The sequence below is a fragment of the Tachypleus tridentatus genome, chromosome 12 (genome assembly GCF_004210375.1).
Source record: "Tachypleus tridentatus isolate NWPU-2018 chromosome 12, ASM421037v1, whole genome shotgun sequence".
Lineage (NCBI taxonomy): Eukaryota > Metazoa > Arthropoda > Merostomata > Xiphosura > Limulidae > Tachypleus > Tachypleus tridentatus.
The window spans coordinates 110,844,298-110,870,634 of NC_134836.1; the positions used below are offsets into that span (position 1 = coordinate 110,844,298).

General features: G+C 32.1%; 3 protein-coding genes and 2 long non-coding RNA genes across 38 annotated transcripts in view; 2 read left to right on the forward strand and 3 right to left on the reverse strand.

Moving 5' to 3' along the window:
• Positions 1–2,816, reverse strand: part of LOC143235328 (exocyst complex component 6-like) — a 95,943-nt gene extending 93,127 nt beyond the window's left edge. For 4 of the 18 annotated variants that reach the window (XR_013019045.1, XR_013019044.1, XR_013019047.1 and 1 more), the window contains exons 1-2: positions 2,374–2,805; positions 735–808 (exon numbers count right to left, since the gene is read on the reverse strand). Coding sequence is in view for 8 of the 18 variants with exons in the window: in XM_076473382.1 (XP_076329497.1) it covers positions 735–808; position 1,926 (75 nt within the window). In the remaining 10 variants the exon portion in view is untranslated. The other 14 variants (XM_076473382.1, XM_076473381.1, XM_076473375.1 and 11 more) reach the window with 8 other exon arrangements.
• Positions 1–26,337, reverse strand: part of LOC143235329 (exocyst complex component 6-like) — a 189,465-nt gene that overhangs the window by 97,421 nt on the left and 65,707 nt on the right. The gene's annotated exons all lie outside the window — the stretch shown is intronic.
• Positions 1–26,337, forward strand: part of LOC143235331 (exocyst complex component 6-like) — a 59,277-nt gene that overhangs the window by 12,440 nt on the left and 20,500 nt on the right. The window lies entirely within an intron of this gene.
• LOC143235335 (uncharacterized) lies at positions 18,180–22,022 on the reverse strand. The gene is made up of 3 exons (XR_013019085.1): positions 21,955–22,022; positions 18,789–20,792; positions 18,180–18,531 (listed from the first exon to the last, which is right to left on the reverse strand). It is a non-coding gene; the product is annotated as an uncharacterized LOC143235335 (long non-coding RNA).
• LOC143235334 (uncharacterized) lies at positions 18,428–21,868 on the forward strand. The gene is made up of 2 exons (XR_013019084.1): positions 18,428–18,552; positions 21,567–21,868. It is a non-coding gene; the product is annotated as an uncharacterized LOC143235334 (long non-coding RNA).

Here is a 26,337-nt window from a genome sequence, read left to right on the forward strand (position 1 = left end):
TAAACGAAAAGATAAAGACGTTAAATTACGAATATGTGAAAAAGATGACTATACTAATAAATTTCTATAAAGATGTAAAAGGTATGTACACATTTTTATTTGTTAATTTGAAAAACATCTCCCCTGCACTCTCTGTTGATGATGATAAATAGAGTTAGTAATACAGTGCATAAAAGAGAAAATAAAGTACAAACATTTACCTTAAAAAACAACAACTGATGTTCATTTATGAGGTTCTAGAGGTTATGCAAATGAAATATAAAAACTGTAAGGTAAAAAGTATTCTTTATATAAAAATTACTCTGCATGTGAACTACTCAGAGTCCAAGTGTAAATAACTACATTAAATAATGAATTTTTATTAGAAAAATCCAAAAAATATTTACAAAATAAAACTTTTGCTGAAACTACTTACTTTAATGAAAGTTTGTTATCAAGTTTTAAGGAAATATTTTCATTAACTAGTTTCATTTTTGAAAGGCATTTCATGAGAGTTGCATACTTTTCTTCCTATGAGCATATATCATTCTTCAAGGTTTAATGTCTTCCATAATGTAACTGTTAATTACATATCTATATACATAATGTATGCCTATGTTACATACGTATACAATATTAATGACTATTCTACAGCAACCACATAAAATGTATTTAGTCCAAAAGCAATGTTTACATTACTTGTAATATCTTTTAATATGAACTTAAATAGTAGAGTTTTGTAAAGGTTTACTAACCTGCCTAAGATCAGCAAAGCACATCTGGAGTGCACCTTCTTCAAACCCTCTAACAGGTTCTGAATTAGCAAACACTATTGAAGACAAAAAAGAACTCAGTTTAGTTTATATCCATTAGTAAATAATTATTATCTGTATTTGTTTTGAAGGCCTTAACATAAAATATTTGGATTGCCAACACAATTCAGTTTTATTGAAGTATAAAATGCTGTTTCATTTTTGTCTTTGATCTGCTTAAATATAGTCTAGAAAGCCAACCTCCAAATGCAGTGGAGATTATGTGAAAAGTTTATCAAAATGTGTGGAATAAGATTGACCTCATTTTGTAGAAACTTACTACAATGAAAGAAGTATTTTCATAATAATGCATTATTATGGCCATCAAAACTGAACATGATTTACAATGAAATAGTTCCAAGAGCAGCAGGAAGCCTGAAAATTGTTCTTAAAAGATAAATTAACCCTTAAACAAATAATACTGTGTAAAAGTATTAAGTATTCTGATTATTTACACAACTGAAAAATAAATAAGAACAAAACTACAATAAGAATTTCATTAATTAATCAACAACAAAAATAAATCTCTTCACAGAAAACTAAATTTCATTAAAAAAATACAATTCCTAATTGACCTAAAACTTTAAGAAGTTAATTATTCTTGGGTATCTTTGAAATTAGATTTTGATAAAAATGGTTTTATGTTTCAGATGTGGTTTAAATAAACAGTTTCAATTTTAAGGTAATAACATTAAAGTGTCATGGTCCATAAGGTACAAATTTTCCAAACTCTTAAAATTTCTTGATTTGCATATACTGTGTTAACCTTATTTTCCCAGATGTTAAAAGCTTTAAAAATAACAACAAAAGCACTTTCAATTTTGTCCATAAATCATCCATAAAAAGATCATAGCATGATGTGTTTGCTAAATGACCAAATTCCATCTTCAGTCATTGTCTAATTCAACAGAAATTCCTTTGTTGTAATATACGGAAAATAGTCAAGTAAGGAAACTGTTATTGTATTAAAGTCTATCTTTATGCTATGCTGTTTGTGTCCCAGGAACCACAGTACTTACATTATACATCCATTGTACCTCACCAATATAACAACTGAATAACACAAGCAAAACCAGGTTAATATATGTGATTCATCCTCACTATCAAGCTGAATTCAGAAAAAGTACACCTTACTTTAAGAGATGGGACTAAATATTTGTCCACAGAAAACCATCCTTTCCTTTTCACCACTGGCTTACATTATACACTATATCTTATTAGTATGATAAAGATGACTTAAAACTGTAAAATGTTCAAAGTTGCATCACCTACTTCAATCTTTTTTATCTACCTTTGTATTAAACTCACTGACTCTTTAATATTTTGGGATCTTCTAGAAATTTTTCCCTCCATCCAGGATCTTTTTTTGGCCTCCAAATTAACAAGTTAGGACTGAGAGATGCCTTGGGTCTCTTTTACAACTGGATGATACATCCATATCGAGGCTTACAATATAAAATTGGATATAAGGAGCCTTGTTAATTTGGAGGCCAAGAAAATATACTGAAGAGAGGGAAAAATTTCTAGATGATCCCAATTTTCATGAAAATATAGGTGATTTTCAACAAAATAAGATATTAACCATGGCAACAGTGAAAGTTATGTTTCCTATACTGAAAATGTATTTCATATAACTAGTCTCATTTAGTGCTGCCCTCTATGTGACAAAAAAGGAAGAAAAACATGCCACAAGCCTTTTTCCTCCCATCCTTTGGAAATCACTCATTTTAATGTCTCTCATGCAAATTATCATGGATAATCCTCCTCAAAGGAAAGTGCTATACACTCATTATACGTGCAACTTCCTCTATTCAGTTCTATCAAATTACTGTTTTGAGTTTTAGTGGAGAATTGAAGCACTCATTTTGAGTGGAGAGGAAGTACATTTTATGTATAGAAAAACTAACTTCTAAAATGGTACATCAGCTGTGCTTATATAATCAGATAGAATCACACACTGAATTGGTGCAAGGGAAGAAAAGAAGCACCCTTTGGAAGAGTACAAAGGACACACCTTGAGTCTAAAGAATTAGACTAGAGGGAAGGCAGCTAGTCATCACCACCCACCGTCAACTCTTGGGGTACTCTTTTACCAACGAAAAGTGGGATTGACCGCATATTATAACGCCACCACGGCTGGGAGTGCGAGCATGTGTGGCGCGACGCGGGCGCGAACCCGAGATCCTCAGATTACGAAGCGCACACCTTACCGCGCTAGGCCATGCCAGGTCCTTTTGTATTGTTACTTGTAAGAGAGTCACGTTTAGATATAACTGTAATATTAATATATTAATTTGTTTTCTTTTTGTACGATTTTGTAAATAATATGACTTGTATTTTGTGCGCATTTATTTTAATTCTCCACTTACTGCAGTTAAAATTCTATACTGTTTAGTAGTGGCCATTTCTTGCTGTTATATGTTTTTCGGCACTCTTCCAGTGCCGAATCACAAATCACATGTGAATTGCAAGATAAAAGTGTGGTTTGAGTCTTTCAGAGGCTTGTTTTTAAGTTATGTAATTTACCTGCCAGGCGAGTTGTTTGAACTATTTTCACAACAATAACTGTGATTATTTAGCAAGTATTATTGTGAAACAACAATACCTTATTTTGAAATAAAAATAACGTAAACATTAGGTTTTTTCACACATTTTTGAATTTGTATATTTTAAATTCAAATCAAAGCTGTTTAAAAATGGAATTGTGGTTTCTGTAGCCTCATCATAAATTTCACACCTTTTAGTTTCTGTATTTTGTCAGCTTTTGGTGTTTAATCCGTAACTTTTATCAGTTTTAGTGTTTAATCCGCAACTCCGTAACTTTTATGATATATTGTTCGTGGTGTTTCTTTGTTGCCTCTAAGCATGTTGGGAAACAACAATATCTTATTTTGTAATAAAAATAACGTAAACATTAGATGTTTTTTTCACACATTTTTGAATTTGTATATTTTATATTCATATCAAAGCTGTTTAAAAATGGAATTGTGGTTTCTGTAGCCTCATCATAAATTTCACACCTTTTAGTTTCTGTACTTTGTCAGCTTTTAGCGTTTATTCCGTAACTCCGTAACTTTTATCAGCTTTTAGTGGTTAATCGGTAACTCCGTAACTTATATGACATATTGTTTGTGGTTCTTACGTCATTACAATATTTATAATATAACAATGAAACAGTATCTTAGCAACGCAGATAATTAGGAGACATTTTGTAAAACGTTTAACATACTACTGCAAGGAAACTTTAAGATTTTGAGATGGTGAAGTTCTTTTTCAAAACATTGCTTTTTATGGCATTATATGCTGTAACAATAGCAGTGCCTGGGCACATAAAACTTAAACCCGAAAATATTATACTTGGCGCCCCACAGCTTATTCCATGTGTCCCTGACAACTATAAGATCAAATGTTATACCTTTGATGTTTTCAGGTATTATTGGTTTGGCCCATACGGTGTAATAGAAACAGATGACGAGAAAATTCGCATAAACAAAGCCACGGGTGATTTGATGATTGATAAATTTGATATTTCTGATGCCGGTACTTATAAGTGCATTATTGAATACTCAAGAAACTGGGAGATAAAAGCACACAAACCAATTTCTATCACTCATTTCTTGGAAGGTAAATGCCTATAAGAATCGATTTTGGTAGTGTTTAGAAGTTAAAAAAAACACACTTTATATTATGAATCGGATTCCATCCATTTTTACTACAATTTATGTAAAGTGTTATAAGTTCGATATATATTTAATGATTGTACATTAATTTTCCAAAATCCATGAAATCACCTTTCCAACTACCCACATACAGCTCACCGCCATTGTTTCCGCGTTAAACCTGAAGTGTTAAAACGTTGAAAATCAAACTTGTCTGGATATAAATTTATCATTACGAAATAATTTTTGGTTTATTATTATTATATACAATAACTAAATACATATATATATAGATGAATAAATGTAATCAATAGCATTACACAATTAATGAAATTAGACATTCCGTGAAGTCAGAAAACGAGATAACCTTATGTTAGAAATTAGAAAGGTTTTGTTGTTTTCTTTACAAGTCATAGAACAAATAATTTAAAAAATAAAAAGTGTTGAATGATTTCTTTAATCGTCTGTGAAAATATTGAAATTATAAAGTGCTACAGTGTTATAGCAGAAAAATGTTTCTTTTGTTACAAACACACAGTAAGTTCTGGTATTCAGAGACATTGTTTAGCCACTTTTCACATCCAAGCGATGAAACAATACATTCTTATCATTTGAAATAAGAAAGTTTGAAGAGCTTATTTGATTAACTATATCTGTTACTGAGCATATCTTTAATTCTGATCTGGGTAGACATCTTCATTTGTTGGAAGTTAATATTAAACACGTCACATATTAATGAAAAAAAATTCAAGAATAAATACAGCACTGCATGTTGTTTATTCGCTATTCCGTAAAGCAGAAAACACGCATGGTTTTGAAAATAATTTTAATTTTTTTAGTTTATGTTCTCTTTCACGCTTCACTTTATTGTTCTGTCAGTCATGTTGTATATATTTTTAATTACGATTGTTTGTTTTTGAATTCCGCGGAAAACTTCACAAGGCTATCTGCGCTAGCCGTCCCTAAGTTAGCAGTGCAAGACGAGAGGGAAGGCAGCTAGTCATCACCACACACCGCCAACTCTTGGGCTACTCTTTTAGCAACGAATAGTAGGATTGACCGTCACGTTATAGCACGGCTGAAAGGGCGAGCACGTTTGATGTGATAGGTATTCGAACATGCGACCCTCAGATTACGAGTCGAATGCCTTTACACATCTGGCCATGCCGGGCCTTTACTTACCAAAATTTGCGTTTTTCATATAGCAAAGCTTCAAAGAGATATCCGCTGTACCTACCGAGGGGAAATCGAACCCTCAACTTTAGCATTGTAAATCCTTATTTATTATTAATTATGAAAATACATTGATTTGAAACTTCCTGTGACTTACGATACAGTAGATAAAGAACAAGATAAGCCATCAACTATATTTGTTAGATTTTGTTTATACCTTACAGGATTTCCAGTGTATGAGCTTTCACGAAGAAAAGTAGTTAATAATTTGTTATGAGCCTAAAGTGTCATATCAGGTCAAAAATTCCCCTAGTGGCCCAGCAAAATGTCTGCGTGCTTCCAATGCTAGAAACCGGGTTTCGATATCCGTGATGGGCAGAGCATAGATAGCGCATGATGTAGTGTTATGCTAAATTCCAAACAAATAGTGCAAAATATTATTTATTATGTCAACAATACTTGAACTACAAAAAATATTATACTTTATTTTAGCATGCGTACAACCTAATGAAAACCACCAATGTCCTGAAGGATTCACACTGAGAAATAACCTGTGTTGTAAGTTGTGCTTTCCTTTAAAGCGTTTATATGTGTGATCAGTATTTGTGAATTCTAGTTTTTAAATAAATCGAAAAAGGAAAAAATGTTTTGAACAAAGTAAGCAGTAAATTAGTTATTATATACTTCATCCATTATTTTGTTTTTAATTGTTAACATTGTTTATATTTCAAACTTTTTTCTCAGATCCAAGTCAAACAGAAACGGAGGAAGAAACATACGTTCCTTCTCCAAAGAAAAGTAAGTTATGCTACATATAAAATTACGTAAAACGTACCTTTAACGTGAGACAATATGTGTGGAAAGGATGGTGACAAAATGTCGTGATGTAAAAATATTACTGTGGCGATGTTTGTATTGACGCGTGTTGTTCTTTCTTCCCATTAAATTTCTTCAATCCCTTATTCATGAAGGTAAAAAATGTAGTAATGTGTGAAGACCCGATCTCTTATAATATTCCAGTACATTGTGGACATTATTTTCTATTCTAAATAATAAATCTCTTACCATTTCACCACTCATAGCAACTTAGGTAAAACATGATTCACCAAACCAAGTCTATCATTCCCACTAATTCACTGTTCACAGTTTGAGCTTTTCTGTTGTCTGAAGTAAGTTTTTGGATCAGTAATTGTATGTCATAAGTATTTTCCTCCTCCTAGTATTGTTGTATTATTTAAACCTTGACTATTTTAGAAAAACTTGTTGTCTAGAGCAGAGTTTTAGATTTGTTTACAACAAAACAACCGTCCATGCACTTTCGCTTCGAATTGTTACCGATAGTTTCCAATATATTCTCTTTCGTTTGTAGTTCATTTACACACTAATTACAGATTTCTTTGAATAGAGAAACATATAAACAATATTCAGTTTACAAATTGCTAGTAAGTCAGTGTCAACAATCATACATCCTTGGAAGTCTGAGAACTCGTCACTTTTGCATTGTTACGAATATATATATATGCTGTAATGGTGGTCAGTCATGTGACGCATCAAATGATTATCCTGATTTGATATGAAAACACAGTCAGTGTATTTGGTTCTCATAAGATATGATAAGTTAATATCTTTACTTGGATTATCAAGGAAGAAAGTAAATCTAAAGTGATACTTCACACTTCTTTACCCGTAATGTTTTATCCATGTGCATTAAACTTATACGTGTTTGAATAAAGAGTGGAACTTCTTCGATTCCAGTAACTTAGAACGCTGTGGTTATCTTGTTATTTTCACTGTAAGTATACCAAATGAAACGTAGCCTCCTCCAATACTATCATATAACAAAACAAATTGCACAAAACTAACTTTCTTTTAACTTGTATTTTTCCATTTCAGCACCATCCATGTTAGAATATCCGATTCCATTGGTAACTGTTGCAGTAGGAGTACCACTATTGTTCATTTCTTTAAGGCAAGAACAAAACAGTATTTTTTTATGTTTTGTTGAATAGATCTTAATATAATTTCTATGTTATTAATAGTTGAACCATGTGTGTATATACTTAATAATGAATTTATAGGGGCTGAGAAATAAAAAAAATGTTAGTTACTTTATTTTAATTAGAATGATAAATAATCAAAGGGTTACAAACGCTTGCATTAATAAGAAATATGTAAGGAGAAATTAGCATCATTAGTTTACAATAAAGTGTATTTTAAGTGTGGAGATTCACTTAAAGCTTAAATTGTGGATCACTTTTTACAATATTACAAGTTCTTCTGATGAAAAACATTCCTTGTAAGTATGTTATTGTTCAACCTGTTTTTTATATGTAAATACCTCAAGGTATTGTGCGTGTCAGTAGAAATACTTGAAATTGAAACGTGAAAATATGGGTAACCTAAACTATTACAATTCGAGTACTTGAGATAAATATAAAAGGCATTTTCATTCAAAATAGTTCTTTAACTAATTAATGATTTCCAGTTTATTTCAATATGGTCTTAAAATTGAAATTTATCAGCAAGTATAATAATTATTAAATTATCCCTCTAAGCCATAACATTTTATTCCTGTTTACATTTGTTAACTTTATTTTAAAGAAATGCAGCAGGGGACTACTTGTCATCTCCACCGTGGGGAACTGAACCCGCCTATTTTAGTGTTATATGTTCATATACTTACTGACGTTCCACTGAGAGAGAACGTATCTGTGGCTGTCGTTGTTAAATATTATTATTTCTAGATTATAATTATATTCCATTTTTAATTGACATAACACTAATGTACAAATAACAGTCAAATTAAATCATCTATGTTATTTATTCGCGCTTTTTTTTTGTAGTGTCATTATTTGGAAGTGTAATTGTTGTGGATGTGAAGCAGTAAAATCAGAGAACACAGAAGACCATGCGAATAAAGATGACAGAACAAAAATTAAATATTCACTTGTACCACAAAAAGATGAAGATCAGTCTGTTATCAGAAACGAGAAGAGAAAATATAAAAGTGTAAAAGAGAAGAGGGCCAAAAAAGTTCCGAATTTTCATCTTCCTGAAGTAAGTATTGTGATAACGGGAAATGTCATCACATTTCATACCGAGTGTCTGGGACTTACAATGCTAGAAACCGGCTATCGATAGCTGTGGTGGGTAGAGCACAAATAGACGAAGATAACAAGAATGTAATGTACCTTCAGTCACATATGTTTACTTACTTTCTATACATTTTTATGCTGGTGTTCTGCGTGAAGTTTAGACACCGTTATAAATATAATATATTAAGGCTATAAACTTTACACTCTAATCTTCCACCTCATAAGAAACGTTTCAATTTAATGGTGCGGTATCGATTTTAGAAGGAAATTGTAGTCGGTTTAAATGGATACTTGATAACAACTTCTCGAGACGTTGTGTGTAGATATATACATATAACACAGGTTTCTTCTTTATCATTGCAGCCATCTGAAAACATTTTCGAAATTGTTGTACTCTATTGAATCTGTTTATGAGTCATGTGTTTTCACAGATATTGCGCTATTGACACAGTTACGGATGAATCTTAACTTGGTATAGGAATACAACAACTTTATGCCATGTCGCTTAGCAACAAAAGTATAACCTGAGATTCTTGTTAATCTATGTACTCAAAGTATAAAGTGAAATGTATGAACAACAAAATTGTAAAAATTACATATTTTTACTGTATTAACATTTGGGAAGATATATGAAAGATGCTTCTAATATGGCCATTTTAAAACGGTTCCACTTGGAAAGAAGCTATTTCAAATTATAGTTCTAAGCCCGCTACGGGGAAAGGAAGGCGTTTTATCAGTATTTTATCTCATGGTTTTCATTGATCTGGTCACATATAAGGGAGACAATTCTTCATGTCGTTAGATGACTTTTCATTAATTATGAAGTTACGTAAATTCCGTCCAGGGGACTAGTACTTGTATAAAATAACATTTTCTTCATCACCATTCAAGCCGTCTCCAAACCTTTAATAAATGTTTATTCTATAGATTTGTACTGTATGACTCTGTTTATGAGTCATTACCTCGTAAAGTTGGGTTGTACTTATTCCATTTAATAGTAGAGAGACATATATATACGTATGATGTATAATGTGAGGACTTCCATCCTTCATATACTACAATTGCTAATTTAGTATTGTTTTGTTTGTTTTTTGAATTTCGCACAAAGCTACACGAGGGCTATCTGTGCTAGCCGTCTCTAATTTAACAGTGTAAGAGTAGAGGGAAGGCAGCTAGTCATCACCACCCACCGCCAACTCTTGGGCTACTCTATTACCAACGAAAAGTGGGATTCACCGCACATTATAACGCCCCCACGGCTGAAATGGCGAGCATGTTTGGCGCGACGGGGATGCGAACCCATGATCCTCAGATTACGAGTCGAACGCCTTAACAGGCTTGGCCATGCCGGGCCCAACCTTGTAAGAGTCATACATAGTGTGAGTCAATTATTGACGCCAAGTTACTCGATTATCGTGTTTGTATTCTTCTTGCGTTTTAGTTCAAATCGATATTGATGAATTTCGCAGCGCCATCTCGATGTTAAACTGCTTCCAAACAAATATTAAATATTCGAATTTTAAATACAGAGGCACCTATAGATTAAGGACATCTGGTGCAGCCCAGTAATAAGACCGAATACTTATAACTCTAATAGTCTGGTATTAATGCTCTTGGCGAGCAGACACAGATAGTCCGTTTTGAAGTTTTCTGATAAAAAAAACCAACAAGAACAACGTAGAGTGAAATTCTCGATAATTGCAGCAACTAAATTAAAATATACATCACGCAATTTATCATTCTCAAAAGTATAGTTGTTAGTACCAACGTTTTTTATTTCAATTTCTTTTTCATTTTGATTATTTTTGAAATTCTCAAATTTCTAATAACGCTTCTTAGTAATTGTTTACATTTTATTCTGTTTAGTGCTAGAAAAATATGATACTTTCTACAGAGTGTTTCCCCAAAGTAAAGTTGTAAATATTTCGATATGCATAAGATAAACATTTCCTTCCCTTTTTACTTATTAGAAATCAATTTATAGAGTCAATTAGTTTGCTCAAAATTTGGATATTTCAATAAAAGTGTTGTTCGAAAACGTATTTTAATTGATATCCACTAAATTGATATAGCCCAGTTATCGGTAGTTTCATTGTATTAACTTCCAAGAGGTAATTTCTATATAATGATAACTAACATCAACCTATCCTGATTCTTGTTATTTTTAGAGAGAAAGAAAGGCGAATGTTTTACCAACAGGAAGGACATCCAAAATAGTAATGTCTCAAATGAAATAACAAACATTATCACGAGTCTTGAAGGATCACATACAAAATATTTTATACCAATACAGCCTCATAAATATCAACCAATAATCTCATATATATCAGAAACTCTGTTAACTAAAAGGAAGGAGGTACCTTCACATTGTAGACGTAAGAAAAAATTCAAGAAATATAAATCAAAGAGACCTCTTTACTTCAAAGAACTGCAAGATTTGTTTCACGAAAGGAAATCATCAGAGTCAGAGTGTTCCGACGACTAGAGTAGAAAGAAAAATTGAGAAAAGTAAGCCTCTGAAACATATTTAGATCCACAAGAATTTTTTGACAAGTGTTTAACCGAATTAGAAAGCCAGATGCAAGACAACAACAGAAGAACATCTATGATCGGACGATTTTCTTCACTAATAAGAGACAGTGGAACTCGATTTATGTTTTCTTGTCCCGAATTTTCACAAACTTCACACCGATAAAAAAATTAAAATAAAATCTATGTAAATAGAAAATAAAAAGTTATAGAGTATTTAAAATTGCCTGTTTTATCAAAATAATGTTTATCACTTAAGTATTTGAAAGGAATACAACTTGTTTCTTTTTAATGTTGTTGGGTAAAGAAACATATGAAAGTAAATCACAATCATCTTTTAAAATAAAACTATTTTCATTGTTGACTTTTGACATGTGTATTTGTAATATGCCTTTTGAGTACTTTGGGCATCCTTATATGTAGAGTCTAGAGACTATGATATTGAATATTGTCATGAAAAATTAAATTCAGTTCATTCAGGCATACACTTCTTTTTAAAAATGTTATAATCATACTTTCTTTTTTCCAGTGTTTTAGTCACATATAATCATATGGCAAGTCACTCTTGTAAACCAAAAAGTGTCCGCTTGTATATACATTTCCCCATGATAAATTGAAGTACTCCTAATATATTGCTGTTTTGCAAAAATTAAAACTGAACAGAAATAAATAGGGCAAATAACTGCAGAGGAATTAAGCAGTGGTTGTTATATAAAGATTCCACAGTGTTCCTTAATAACAAATCAGAAATAGGGTGTTTAAAATATAATAACAACGAAACAAATTAAAATCCAATGAACAAACATTAGAATGAACATAGCAAAGGGAAAGGTCAAGTAGAAGCTTATAACAAGTTGGCTATTTAATTCATTCCTATTCTTGTAATAATGCTCATGTTGGTCAAACAAAACAATCTCTTTCAGTTAAAGGAACAAGAACAGGAGCATATCCAGGATGAGAGGGTGGAGTATTTATTTGTGGTTAACCACAAATCTCTCCAACAGATTATTCAGTTCATGTTCACTACAGGCATTAAAACTAAAATTTTAGTGTTATAAGCCTTCATACTTACTGTTGAGCCACTGGAGTTAATAAGAGGTCAAATGATGAAGCCAATATGAAAGTTCTTAAAGGTCCTCTGTCTCTCTCTCTTTTTTATAAACACATTATTTTATAAAGTTTTGATTACTTGCATTTAACATATTTCAATCTAGGCTAAAGCTAGATTATTTCTATAGAAGAGAAAGTCCACATTTGGGTTTAAATATTCCATGTACACTACACATACAAGGATACATTCTATTGTACTAGCCAAACTCTTGGAGAAGGCTACTGCCATTCAAATGTGTTTGAAAAATTGGCTTTAGCATTACATGTCTTCACACAAAATTAAATTTGAACAAAATTGACAATCCAAAGAAATATTTAAAAATATAGAAAAGAAAAGTGAGGGCATTGAAATTGATTTTCAATGGAACTTTATTTCAGTTTTTTTTTCTTCTTTCTTCTTCTTCTAATCAACATTTAATTTTATACTTCACAACTGTTAGAGAATGTTGACCCTATTGGACCAACTTGAACTTGAAGGTACAAGACACTGGAAACATTTTATTACCTCTGTTGAAAATGAACATCTTGGTTGTCAAAAGGAATCATTTTGTTATGTTTTGTGAATTAATTAGTCATATTTGCATTATTAATCTCATTGGGTTATGACTGACTGATACAATGTCAGTGAAATTGCATTAGTTTTTGACTTTTAATTAATGCACAAAGTTAAACAATATGCATTCTTTTCCAATTGTAGGTATCAAAACATGTTTTATTATTTCCATTTTATGAGCCATCAACATACCACTGAATTATCAGGGGCTAGTCATTACTTGAACAGTAAACATTTCTGTAGTAAATCAAAGTAACAACTTTGTTCTGAAAATGGTAAGCTTTGTTTGTTTTAAACTGAGAGTACTTTAAACAATTCACAGATTGAAAGCAGGTTTGAAAGATTCAGGATTGGATTTAAATAGTCTTCATACCTTCTTCCTTGACATTCCAGTGAGAAGAAACAGTTTCACCATAGTTAAAGGAAGTGGACTATATCCGAAAGTCCTTTTGCTGTCATCAGTGGCTTGACAGTGTTGCTGTTGTTGAAAATGCAATAGACAAGCTTCCAGCAGTTAACTTTTACATATCTGTAACTGAATCCAGGAGAAACAGGTAAGCTGGCCTGTTGAGATAAACTGCTAAACATGCTAAGCTTGCTTGTTTCATTTCTGTTGCCAAGCCTTTAGAACACTTAATTATATATTAAACAGAGTTATACTTTTAATTTTAGCACAAGATACAGAGAAGCTTATAATAACAATCTTAAGGAGATTTTACAAACAAAACAGTTTAAAAGATGCAAACAAACACTTATGAATTTGCTTGGTACAGAGAGAGAAAAGAATTGCAATCATTTTGAAGTAAGGAAAATTGACACTGGTTTTGTTGGAGAAACATTGGTGAGGGTACTTCATTCTACCAGTACAGTGTATAGTATTAGTGACCATACAGCTTTAGAATTTTAGGCCACAGTGCAAACAGTTTCTGCTATCAGTGGTCAAACACTTGTTAGGTAAAGCTCTTTTAAACACTGGTTCATAACTTGTTTTGCCTTGATCTTAACTTATAAGGTTTAAAGTGGAATTGTTTGCAACAAAATTTAAGTTTATACTACAATCCTTTAAAGGAGCCAACAGAGTGACTATTGAAGATTGTGACAAACTCACTCAGTACCTAAAATCCTATTTTGTCTTGCCACTAGGAATGGCACATTACTAAAACGACTTCATACTGATCAACCAGAATACCTAGATCTGTTTCTTCCATAACACAATTAAGAGTAATCCTGTCACAACTGTAATTATAATTCGAGTTGTGATATCTTGCAGGAATTACTGTACATTTGTTAAAATTAAAAGTCATTTCCCATTTATTTTCTCAACTCATCAAATTCTCCAAATACTTTTATAAGGCAGTAGTACTCTACTCACATCCAGCAACATGGAAAACTGAAGTATCATCAGTTAATTTAATTAATCTGTTAACTTCCTTCATCTTTGTCATTTACAAAAATCCAAAAGAGTGAGTGCCATAACCTTAAGCCTTTAAGTATCCCACTCGTTACATTATTCCAATTTGACTGATCTCCATTTGTAACAACCCTCTTCCATCTAGCCAGTTTTCTTTCCAAAGAACCTACCTATCCTGCAGAGATACCTTTTTAACAAACCATTTGTGTGGCTTTTTTGTTTTTAAGAACATACATAAATTTTTTTCTTCATTACATCTTGTTACATTTAGTAAAATCAAAGCAACCTGTCATTTCAATCAGTAGGTCTTGTTACATTTTTGAGTCGTGGTAGTTTTAATTTTATAATTTTACCGAAATTTCATGCATGTGTAATACTGAAGTCAGCATAAATGTAACTACTGTTTTACAAGTAAGCAAATGGTTATTGTGGTTATTTATAAATTATTTCATTATTTCAGTGTATGTTCTTTAATATTCTGTTTTTATAGATCTTTAGCCAGGAGATTTAGTGTATTAATTGAACAATCATAGCTAATTTATATATTGTCTTTATTTCTCAGTAATCTTTATTTTATGTACCAAAACTATAAATGAGTAGTTTTTAATTAATTTTAATTACTACAGTAAAACTTTACAACTGTACAGTATTTGCTCGCAGATAACTAGTTCAATTACATATACTAGCTATATAACGTTCTTGTTTGTAAATTATGTAGTGCTGTATAGAAAAAAGTGTAGATGTTAAAACAGGTATATTTATTTACATAAAAATAGTACTATATGAATTGTATTTTGGTCATAAACAGTGAGAAGAATATACTATTTTGATAAGATATCTTACCTTCACTCACAGAATAGCTTTTCTTGACTAGTATTGCTCTCTGTCAGCACAAATGTTTAACATATACCATTATCCTTTAATATCCTGCTTCTGCATATTCATATTCAAATGATCATGAAGCAGCTTTTCACTAATGGAAGCTTGACATAACTCCTATTGTAACCAACACTCTTTCAACATGTGCACCAAATCACTTCTTAATTGGAAGTAGTACTGTACATACGTGCTACTTTTTGCTCACAGATTTGTCTGTATTTTCAGTTATTCTCGCGACTTCATTTTTCTTTACACTTTGTTCAAGTTTTGCATTTTGGTATTTTACCAGTTTTAAAAAATGTGTGACTTTTCAGGGATATTTTTGTTTTTATATTATGGATTTCACTCTGTGGGAAGTGGAGTCTGACCTGTATACTTTATTTTTGGGAAACACTCTCCATCCTGTGACAATACTAGTTGTCAGTTACATTGTAGTCTTTCCTACTGCAGACCTGATTTTGACTTCGAGATGCCTCCAAGTTTTTGTTGATATACCCTATCAACGTGGTAGCTCTGCTTTTCAATATAGAATTTTAAGGCCGCTTGTTACACTGTTTCCAGTTACTTGGTCCTCTTGAGTCTCCAATGCTCATTTTTTCAAGCTTTATTATAGTGGAGTATGAGAGCTCTTACCAGTTCCTGAGTGTTGTATCATGGAGGCCTGTCCTCCTGCGATAAATCACACCATTTATTTGAGAGTAGAGGGGTGGCATTATGCATGTTTTGATGGCATGTGGAACTTCCTAGTACTGACCTGATGTACAGTTTAAGATTGCTTCTGCTTTTAATTGTTGCACTGTGCTATATTTTTTACTATATATCTATTTTTTTTTCTGTATCTTGATGTCTTTCCTACTTTGGAACTGATGATCAATCCCAGATGCCACCAGGTTTTAATTGAAGCATTCCACCATGTCATGTATATATCAAACATCTATAATTGCAGTTTGCCTCTCGGACTGAGATGTTTCTCCTAACTATTGCTGGATCTAGGGTTGGAAATGGTACAGCTAAGTAAGTTCTCGTGTGCTGGCTTGTTTCCTTCCTCTTACTGTGGAGTGAATGATGAATGCCAGTAGCCAACAGGTTTTGGATTGGAGATGCACGTCACTTTTGTGGTTCCTTTTCCTACCATTGGCTGGATGTCAGTTCCTGGCAGATCTTGTGTTGTTTGTAGCTGGATACTGCATATTTTCTCACTTGTTTACAACCAGTTATCTTCCTTGTACTGCAGACCAAAAGTGCTATGCTTGTTCCTATCAGGTTTATGACATCTTGCCTGAGCTTTCCGCCTTCATGCAATCTGCTGGGTGCCAGTTTTAAATAAACCTGGTATTGGTTGGGTTGGATATCATGCAAATGATGATGGAATCTCATGTGGAAGCTCAACTTCTTTACCAATTTCCATTTCAAGGAGAAAAGGTAGGCATTCCTCTACCTACTGCAAATCTGATATAGCATTCCAGTTACTGTCTGGTGTTGCTTGAGATTGAACTACCACTATGGTTTGTTGCATCCTAGTCACTCAACACACAGGAGTCCCATTCATTGATTATACATGTTCTGGAATTCCTTCATGTTTCAAACTTTTAAGTTCACAGTAGTGTCATTAAAGAGTATACCTGAATCAGGTTGGATGTGATCTCCCACTGAGGTGCATTGTTTTCGCTTTTCATTTCATGCCTTCTGGTCTTTTTTAGCACTTTCTATAGGGGTATCCTGTTTCTGTGTTAGACTTTCACCAGTTCTGTGTGAAAATTTAGCTATTTTGTGGCAGGAGGTGAGATATTATATAGGAAGCTAGGGTTTCCTACTCTGCCTCCTCACTTCCAATGATAAATGGTGTAGGTCTTCTGATCGATCCTGAAGTGATTAATGAGTGCAGATTCAGAGAGCTGCTGTATGATCACATGCATTAAGTATGCACAAGCAGGAGATGCAGGGCTAGTGATATGGTTTGAAAATTGATCCAGTAGAGAGCAGTACTAGTCAGGAAAAGCTAGTTTGTGTAAGGAGGTATCTACCAGAAATACATTTTCAGTGTAGGAAAATACTAACATAAATTTTCACTTTAACAAGATAAAATACATTATGAAAATAACTGAAGAGATGAATATCCATAATCCTGTTAGCTTGGTACTATAAAAATTAATCACAACAAACATTTATACATCTTTATTTGTATGGTTGGTGAAATTGTCTTTTCATAAAATTTGCTTCCAGTATATTAAAATCTTGATCTTGCTTGGCTTTATTCATATGTATATTGTAATCTCTTTTACACAGCATGGTCTTATGATCTTTCTGAAGACCATGTTGTGAGTGTTACTTTCAACCATTGAACCATTGATGGTTGCTACAACTAATAGACTAATGATGCTGATATTATTTTCATTTGTATTTTGTATTTAAATTATTGACTTTAAACTATCTGGAGCTAATTTTCACTTGATGTGTACTTTTTGAGAAACTATCTGGTACATATTTTTTAGTGAATTATTTCAGCAGTAGTGTTATCATGCATTGTGTTTTGTTGACTAGAAATGTAGCAGTTCAAATATATATAACAAGGAACTTGTTACAAGTCATTAGAAATATAGAGAATTTTTTTCATTTTGTTTATCTTGACATTACTCAAATTTTTTTATAATTATATCAAAAGATCCAGTAGTATGTAGTAAACAACCATAATTAGTTGTATATATAATATTATAGAAGTGTAGTTTCTTTATAGACTTGCAGAATATGCTAAACTTTATAACCAGGAAGATCCTTTTCATCGAGACTTTTCAAATTTTACTTATAGTTTATTTTAATCAAGTTCTGAAGCTTCAGAGGTTAGTTTATAGAGTAGGTTGAATTATTTTCTCCACAACTAATTTTCATAGATACTGTTAGGGTGCAAACAGACTGTATAACATTTAAATTACAATTATAGAAGGGTTGAAGTTGTATATTAAACATTCACACTGTACATGCTTGTTGTTGAAACTGGTTAGCAGATGATGTTCTATATTTAATTATATTGACTTAATACATACTTCAGTTCATTACATTTTCATTCAGATTGTTACAGCATGAAGTGCAATGTTATGCACTTGCAGTATTTCTATATTACCATTAACTTGTTTATGCTAGTTATAAGACAAAAATTACATCCCTCTTATGCTGATCAAATCAGAAACTTGTTAAAGATGTAATGTGTTTATGCAGTTTTAACAGTTCTTACAGTTGCCAACTTTATGCTGGAACATTTGGTATAGAAGGACTCCATGATATGCACTGGAGACTGCTGCTGCCCTCACTTAGATACAGGTTGAAGATTGTTAGCCTGAGGATTGAAAAGAAACATGTAAGTGATCTGGGAATGAGGGATTTTGTAACAATTATCAGGGAATATGCAAATTTATTGTTTATATTTTATGTTAAAAGAAGAAGGCTTTGAGTTGTAATAGCAATATAAAATGTAAATATTTATAAATAAGTACTTGAAACTAATTTTATTGTTATTAATTTTTATAATTTTTGTTTTCTAAGAGTTACATTAAGAAAAGTTGCAATCTCTGATCTGTGTTAATGTGAACTTACCTCAGAGTTTTAAGTTTGACTGGAAAACTCAGTATTAAATTGACTGAGACTCCAGGGTTGATAGTGTCAGAGGGCACAGAATATTTTTCCTTTCCTTATTTGGTAAGTGACTACTTACAGAAACCTCTGTTCTACAGTCACCATCAAAGTCAATTCCTGTAGCTATGTTTCTAAGTTTACATTCCTATACTGTCAAATCCTTAGGTCAAATGTCACATGTTTTTGTCCAGAACAGATTAGAGGGATTTGCTGTCCCTCTCAAGTCAGACAAAAAGTTCTGGAGGCATCTTGATTGAAACATTTATGCCATAGCTGAGCAAACTCCTTGTGAAGTCAAAATTCCTATTGAGGTTATCCCCCATGCTATTGTGAACTCTTCATGAAGAGTTATTGTTGAGAGAGCTATTAAAATAACATTTTAAAGTTGTAGATACTCAGTGGTTTCTCTAGCAAAGGAATTTCTGCTTTACGACACATCTCGACTTTTGAGGACAGAATTATGTAACTGACCAGTGTTCTAATTTTGACATTTACATCACCACATCTCATGCTTCTATCATGAGAGGATATTTCTACTACTAGAAAATATAGTCATATGTTCCTAACCTTCTCAATTGTTTCCAGTGTCAAAGGTGTGAACATACAAAGTTATAATCTTGTCATAATTCTTTGTTGTGTGCCTGTTGTGGTTGTAAAGACCTTGATACATACAGTTGTCAACTTGACCCTCACTGCATCATGGTGTTTCTTATCCCTCTTTTCCATTCTTGCCTTATGTAGGTGAAAGAGGAAGAACATTTTTGTATTGTAAACAACGTTACTTAACCAGATGCAGAACAATTATTCATTCACACTCTTTGTCACTTGAATCTGCTTCTGCTGACAGAGATATGCATAAATAACTCCAGGTTACTAGGAGGTCAAGAGACCTCCCACTACAAAAAAGCAATGTGGTTGCAAGCAGAAGAGTTCTTCACCCAATACTCCTCCATCTAATTAAAAATGGATAATTTCATACAGTGAAACTTTCAAAGTTTTTGTTCTAATTTGGATGAAATTAAAGCTTTGAGTGATTCCTGTCACCCTAAGTCTCTTTCTTTACAGGAAACATTTCTAAAACCTGCTGATACTGTCACCTTTTGGTTTGATTGATTGATTTAGTGTTTTATGGCACAAAGCAGTGAGGCTATCTGCTCCAGACATTCGGTAAAAAATGCAAAAAAAAATAAAAATAAATAAATGTAGTAATAGACATAAATGGAAATGAAGGTAAAACAAAAAAGTATAAAACCAATGTTGACACCTAGTCTACAATGTTAAGATAGAAGGCAGAGTATAAGAAGTTGTAAGGTATTTACTCTAGCAAAAAGGTAATGATCATAACCCGCCAGGAAGACTAACAGGTAAGTTCAAGAACCACCGTCAATCACCTGAAGTTGGCCTTTCCAGTCCTGGTTCTGGGTTATGTGTCATAGCAACCAGTATCAAAATGTAAAAGAATAGAAGTTTTAAAAGATACACAGCAAAATTGTAACAATGAAGAGCCAAATGTCCAGTAAAAAGATAAAGTCAAGTAAATGGAGTAAAATTTGTAAAAGTAAATGAAGGTAAAAAGAAAACAGCAATTAAAACAGAAAATGGCGTAAAAACCAATGTTGACATCCAGTCAACAAAGTTGTAAAGGACTACCTGTAGCAGAATGGTAATGATCATAATCTGCCAGGAAGACTAACAGGTAAGTATAAAAACCACCGTCAGTCACCTGAAGTTGGTCTTTCCAGTCCTGGTTCCGGGTTATGAGTCAATATGGCCAGTACTAAAAAGTAAAGTAGTAAAAGTGTGAAATGATATGCAGCAAAAGTATAATAACAACTCGCCAGGACAACTAACGAGTAGTTCAAACAGTAGCGTTAGTCACCTGAAGTTGGCCTTTCCACTCCTGGTGTCGAGTTATTTAATGTTCTGGCCATTGTCCAATGTCAAATTGAATGAGAGAGATTAAAACTGTAAAAAAGGAACCACAATTATAAAGGTGTAATGAATAAATATGCAACACTTAAATGAGATTAAAAAGATTAATGGCCAGGCGCGAACCCGCGACCCTCACATTACGAAGAGCACACCTTAACGCGCTAGGCCATGTCAGGCCCAGGTTTACAAGTAATATTAACACCTTTTGTGTTTAATGAAAGGAGAGTTGAAAAAGAATCTATGTATATATATCATTGTAAAAGAAATAATGGTGTGTGTAACTACTTATTGACAAGTTAGTGTTCTTATGTTAGCTTCTCTTGAACTATGTTGAGTCTAACATGTTTCTGACAATTCAACAGGAACTGATACAGAAATACATTACGTTTAATCCTGTTAACAGGTGGTTAATGTCTATTGATGTGTTAAACAGTTTTTACCAAGTTTAAATATTTTTTTCATGTTGCACAATCTTAAGAAGATAAACAGCCACTACCAAGTTAAGCATCAGTTTTTTTAATAAATATGAGACATACTAAACAGCTAGTACAAAATGTAAACATCAGTTTTTGTTTAACAAATTTTACAACTACAATTGGTACCACTTCTGAGCAACAGTTCCTGTTGAACATAAATGACATGTGCTAATCAGCTGTTATCAAACTTGAATAGCAGTTATTATTGAACAAAATTTATGCATATTATACAGCTGTTTCTATAAAACAATTTTGGGACTTGTTAATGAACAGTGTGTAATCACCTGTTAAATTTGTATTGGCTTATCTGAGTTTAAATTAATTATTACAGATACCATTCTCGGATCCTTTTATACAGTCAAGACACGTGCTCAGAGAATATAAATGTGGCTATAATTGCTTGGTATAAAAAAATTATGTTTTCTTAAAGTTTTAACATTGTGAATATGGATTAATAAAATAAGTATAAGATTAAGTCATCATGAGTACCTTACCATAATTGTCTTACATCTAATGTAAGATATACATACTTTGTCACGTGACAAAATTAAAACCATGTAATTTGTATAATAAAGTTACAAGAAAGAGGCTACATCAACACTGTGAGATAATAAATTATGTTTTTATATTTGGTTACTGTTTTGTTAGCATTCATTCATTATTCCTTCTATTGTCCAGCTTATCTCTGAATTTTTAATTGCATTAAAATAACAGCTTACCTTCTAAATGATCATGTTTAATTTGAGTACACATGCATGTAGTGTGAACCTGGCATCAGTTTTCCCTGGTGGTGATGTACAGATATCATAAATGTTGTACATTATGAAAATTACAGTTACATGGTTTGTAATCTTGTGATCTAACAAGTGAATGAAAATCTTACATTGAGTTTTCACAAGTTATTTCACAAGATATTGATGAAGATTATTATTAATTGTTGTTAGTGATTTTGTTGTTGCTTTTTTACTCCTGATTCATTTATTAATTGAAATATTTATTATTCTGAATTTATATATTGTATTGTTCATAACATTAATTTCAAGCCCTAGCCTCACACACATTCATTTACTGTGTGGTAAGTTATCAACTTTGTATTTCAATAATTTAAAAGTCACCCTTTGGATTTCTGTGATTGTCAAAGTATTATTATTTTTTTTTTGTTCTATTCTGGTTGTAGTGGAAAATTACTCTAGACCATTGCAACATCTTTTTCTACTGATGTCTTTTTCCAAAACAACATTACTTCCTCTCACCCAGAGGTATCTCAGTCCTGGTTTGCACTTCAAGCATTGCTATAAAAAATGTTTGCTATCAGTGCACCAGTCTTTCTACTCCTTTATTTTCTCACCATTTCAGAACCTGTGCTGATCATGTGACCACCCTCCATCAATCATATTGTGTCATTTATTACTAGTACTGCTAACTACTTCTGCCATTCTAGCACTATTCTAACTTTCTCAGTTGGCATTCTATTCTATAGACATGTTTTTAAATCATTCTTCATGTAACAAACTTTGGACCATGACTGATCACAAATTAATATCACTTTTAACTTGTGTTTGATTTCTGTTGTTTCTACTTGTTTGTTTTCAATAAACTTCTGTTTTCTAATTTGTTAATATATGAATTTGAGATTTAACCCTTTTGCCCTGGGTATCCTTTACTGTGCATGAAACAAAGTTTTAGTGTCTTATGTTCAAAATTTATTAATGTGCTTTTATGACTACATTAAATGAATTAACAGTGTAAAGTTTCAACTAATAATCCATATTTTAATTCTTTAAGTTTAAAGGTATTAATTCTGCAGGGTAATATTTAAAAAATACTGCATTTCTCCGAGTGTGACACTTTTTCTAGGCATCTTTTCTCATCTGTTTTATCCATCACACATTCATAAAGTACAAATTTAAAGTTACTCACTGTAAAATTTTGATTGCTCAGACAAAACATAATTTTCAATTTTGTATGGTTACAAAGCTGTCATAGAATATCAGACCCCTCTTGCTGTACCCACCTGTCACATCCTCTTTTTGTTAATAGTTGTCTTTTACATTTAAGTATATTTTACCTGTAACTAATAGAAAATCAAGGTTTGATCTATTAAGTTACATCTGAATAGACAAGTGTCAGTTTCTCTTATAATACAACATTTGTTACCATGGGAATCACAACAGGTAACTTGGATGAATTTGTAACATCTTTTGTTGCATAGTTAGAAAAGCCAGAAATATTGTAATTGTTTGAGAAACGTTTCTTCCTTTTGCATGTTATTAGTCTATGTTCTTTGGTGTATTAGTTAATTAACAAAATATTTCATACATTGTTATCATTACTACAAAAATATGCTTAAGTGTTCTCAACATTTGACACCAAGAAAAAAAAGAAATTGGATAAGTACTTTATTTCTTGTTTTTCCTGTTTATTCTTTATTCAATACTCTAAAGGCAATTAAAATGTAAAAATAGAGATTCTGTAAGGTTAGTTAAGATTAGATTAGGTGAAATGAATAATAATAATAATGTAATAAAAATGTTTTACAAGACTAGAATGCAAGCAACTAGGTAGTAGTTCATGGGAAGTGTAATTCAATAACATAATGAGAGCTATGTGCATATTGAGTGATGCAACTTATAATGGCACAAATAGTAGTTACAGTTCAAAGGGTAGTCAAACGGGGTGAAAAGTAAAGTTTAATTGTAAATAGATGTATACTGTTATGAGTATAGCTTCATGTTACAATTTGAAATCATTTTGGAAAGAAAAGAAGAGTAATTTTGATTTATTTTACATTTTTTGGACAAAGTCTCTCACTCTCACCTCTAGAAGCAGAGATAGAACCTTCTGCAACTGTAATTAATGAGAACAGAGGCATCTATTTTACTCCAACATCATGAAAAGATCCCACATGAGATGGACCTGTTCCAACCAATTAGTTTATTATTTTATCTATCAATACCCATCTGGGAAAAGCTGATGATTTTGATATTATGGGCATCACTGAGACTGGGTTAAGTTTGAACGATTTTGATGAAGGAAATTTGTTTGAAATACCAATCTACAGATTATTTACAAGATACAGAATATTGAAAAAAAAAAAGTGGCAGTAGTAGCTTTATGTGTGAGGAGTGAACTACATTCTGTTGAGTTAGAATATATTAAAGATAACAGCAATAAGGTTGAGTCAGCTTGGGTTAGTGTTAATGGATATCAATGAAAAGATGTTATTATGGGATATTTTAATTTTAGGGGTATCGATTGGGATAATTTTGCATCTGACAATGAGAGGGATAGGCTTTTGGAAATTGTTCAGAATTCTTTTGTACACCAATTGGTGACAGAATTTAGAATAAAGGAATCTATATTCTATATTAATTTCCAAAGTCAATAGGATAGAGTTGCAGTTGGTGAGCTTTTCAGTACATGCAGATATGGAACTATTAGATTTGGTATTTTATTACATGTAAAATTGAAGACGAATTGTATCCTAATTCCAAATTTTGGTAAAGATAATTTTGATGGAATGAAACATGATCTAGTTCTGTAGATTTGGTTAAAGAGCTGGCAGGTGATCTTGAACAGATGTGGTAAGAACTTAAGGTAAAAAATTGATATGTATACATGACATGCGTATTGATGTAAAATATATCATTTGAAGTTCTGAAACTGTAAGACTAAAATTGGGAAACATGAAAATTGATAAATCCATGGATGGACCAGACAACTTTTATCACAGAGTTTTAAAGAAACTTAAAGATTATATTTATGAACCACTAGCTAATACTTTTAATGAGTCATTGAGTAGTGGAAGAGTATTAGAAAACTGGAAGTTGGATGTTGGTCTAATATTTAAAGAAGGTGATAAACATTTCCCAGGCAATCATTGGCCAGTTATTCTTGATGATGAGAAACCCACTTAAAGTAAAAATGTATCTCAGGACAGCTGGTATGATTAACCTGAAAATGACCTAAGAAGGTTGTAACATTCTTCTCTGCTTTATTAATAAAAGTGTTAATATCCATACCAGCCATCCTGAGATATGTAGGCCAGTTAATCTTAGATCAGTAGTTGGAAAGTGTTTGGAGTGTGTAATTAAAGATGTATTACAAATTTACTTAAAGCAGATTAACATAATGTGAAAGAGCCAGCATGCTTTCAGTAAGGGAAAGTCTTGTGACATTCTTTGTGGATGTTACTAAAAGAGTTAATTAAGGAAATACCATGGATTTGGTTTACCTTGATTTTCAGGAAGCATCTGATGATAAGATGCCTTACAAAACACTCGCTAGAAAAACTAAATATGTGGTTCTGGGAGGAATGTTGTTAAATTGGATACAAAACAGTAATAAATGGAATTAGATCTGACTGGGTCATACAAACAAGTAGTGTGTCTCAGGGCTCTTTACTGAGTTATCTGCTCTTTGAGACTTGCATTAATGATATTTATTCTGGAATGAGTAATGAAATTTTGAAGTTTGAAAATGACATCAAGGTTTTTTGGGGTTGTTAACGGCATCAGAGATGCTGCACACTTACTAGGAGATTTCGATCATTTAATGTATTGGGCCAACACATGGCAGATGTTTACATGTCCAAAATGTGATGTGGGTTTTCTCAATTCAAATTATTCTTAAAATTTAAATATGAATATATTAAATACTGCACTTAAAAAAAATATCATGATGTTGTGATAGAAAAAATCACTTAAGTCACCTAAGCAGTGTATTGTAGCTAGCAATATGGTTAATAGGATTTGGAGTAGTATATATAGAAATACCGAATACAAGACAAGAGGTATTATTGTTTTACTGTATAGATCATTTTCAAGGTCAAATTTAGAATACTTTATACAGTTTTGGTATCTCTTCCTCAACAAAGATATTGAATTGTTAGAGAAGATTCAGAGAAGAGACACTAACATGATACCTGGGATGGCTGGATTGTCCTATGAGGACAAACTAAAAATATCTGAACTTGAATTCTCTAGAGAGGAAAACTTCAGAGGGAACTTGATTAAGTGCTTGAGTTTATTAAGGGTATTGATAGTATTTATCATTCAAACTTTTCATGTCTAGCAGAGACAACAGTAGAACAAGGGAGCATA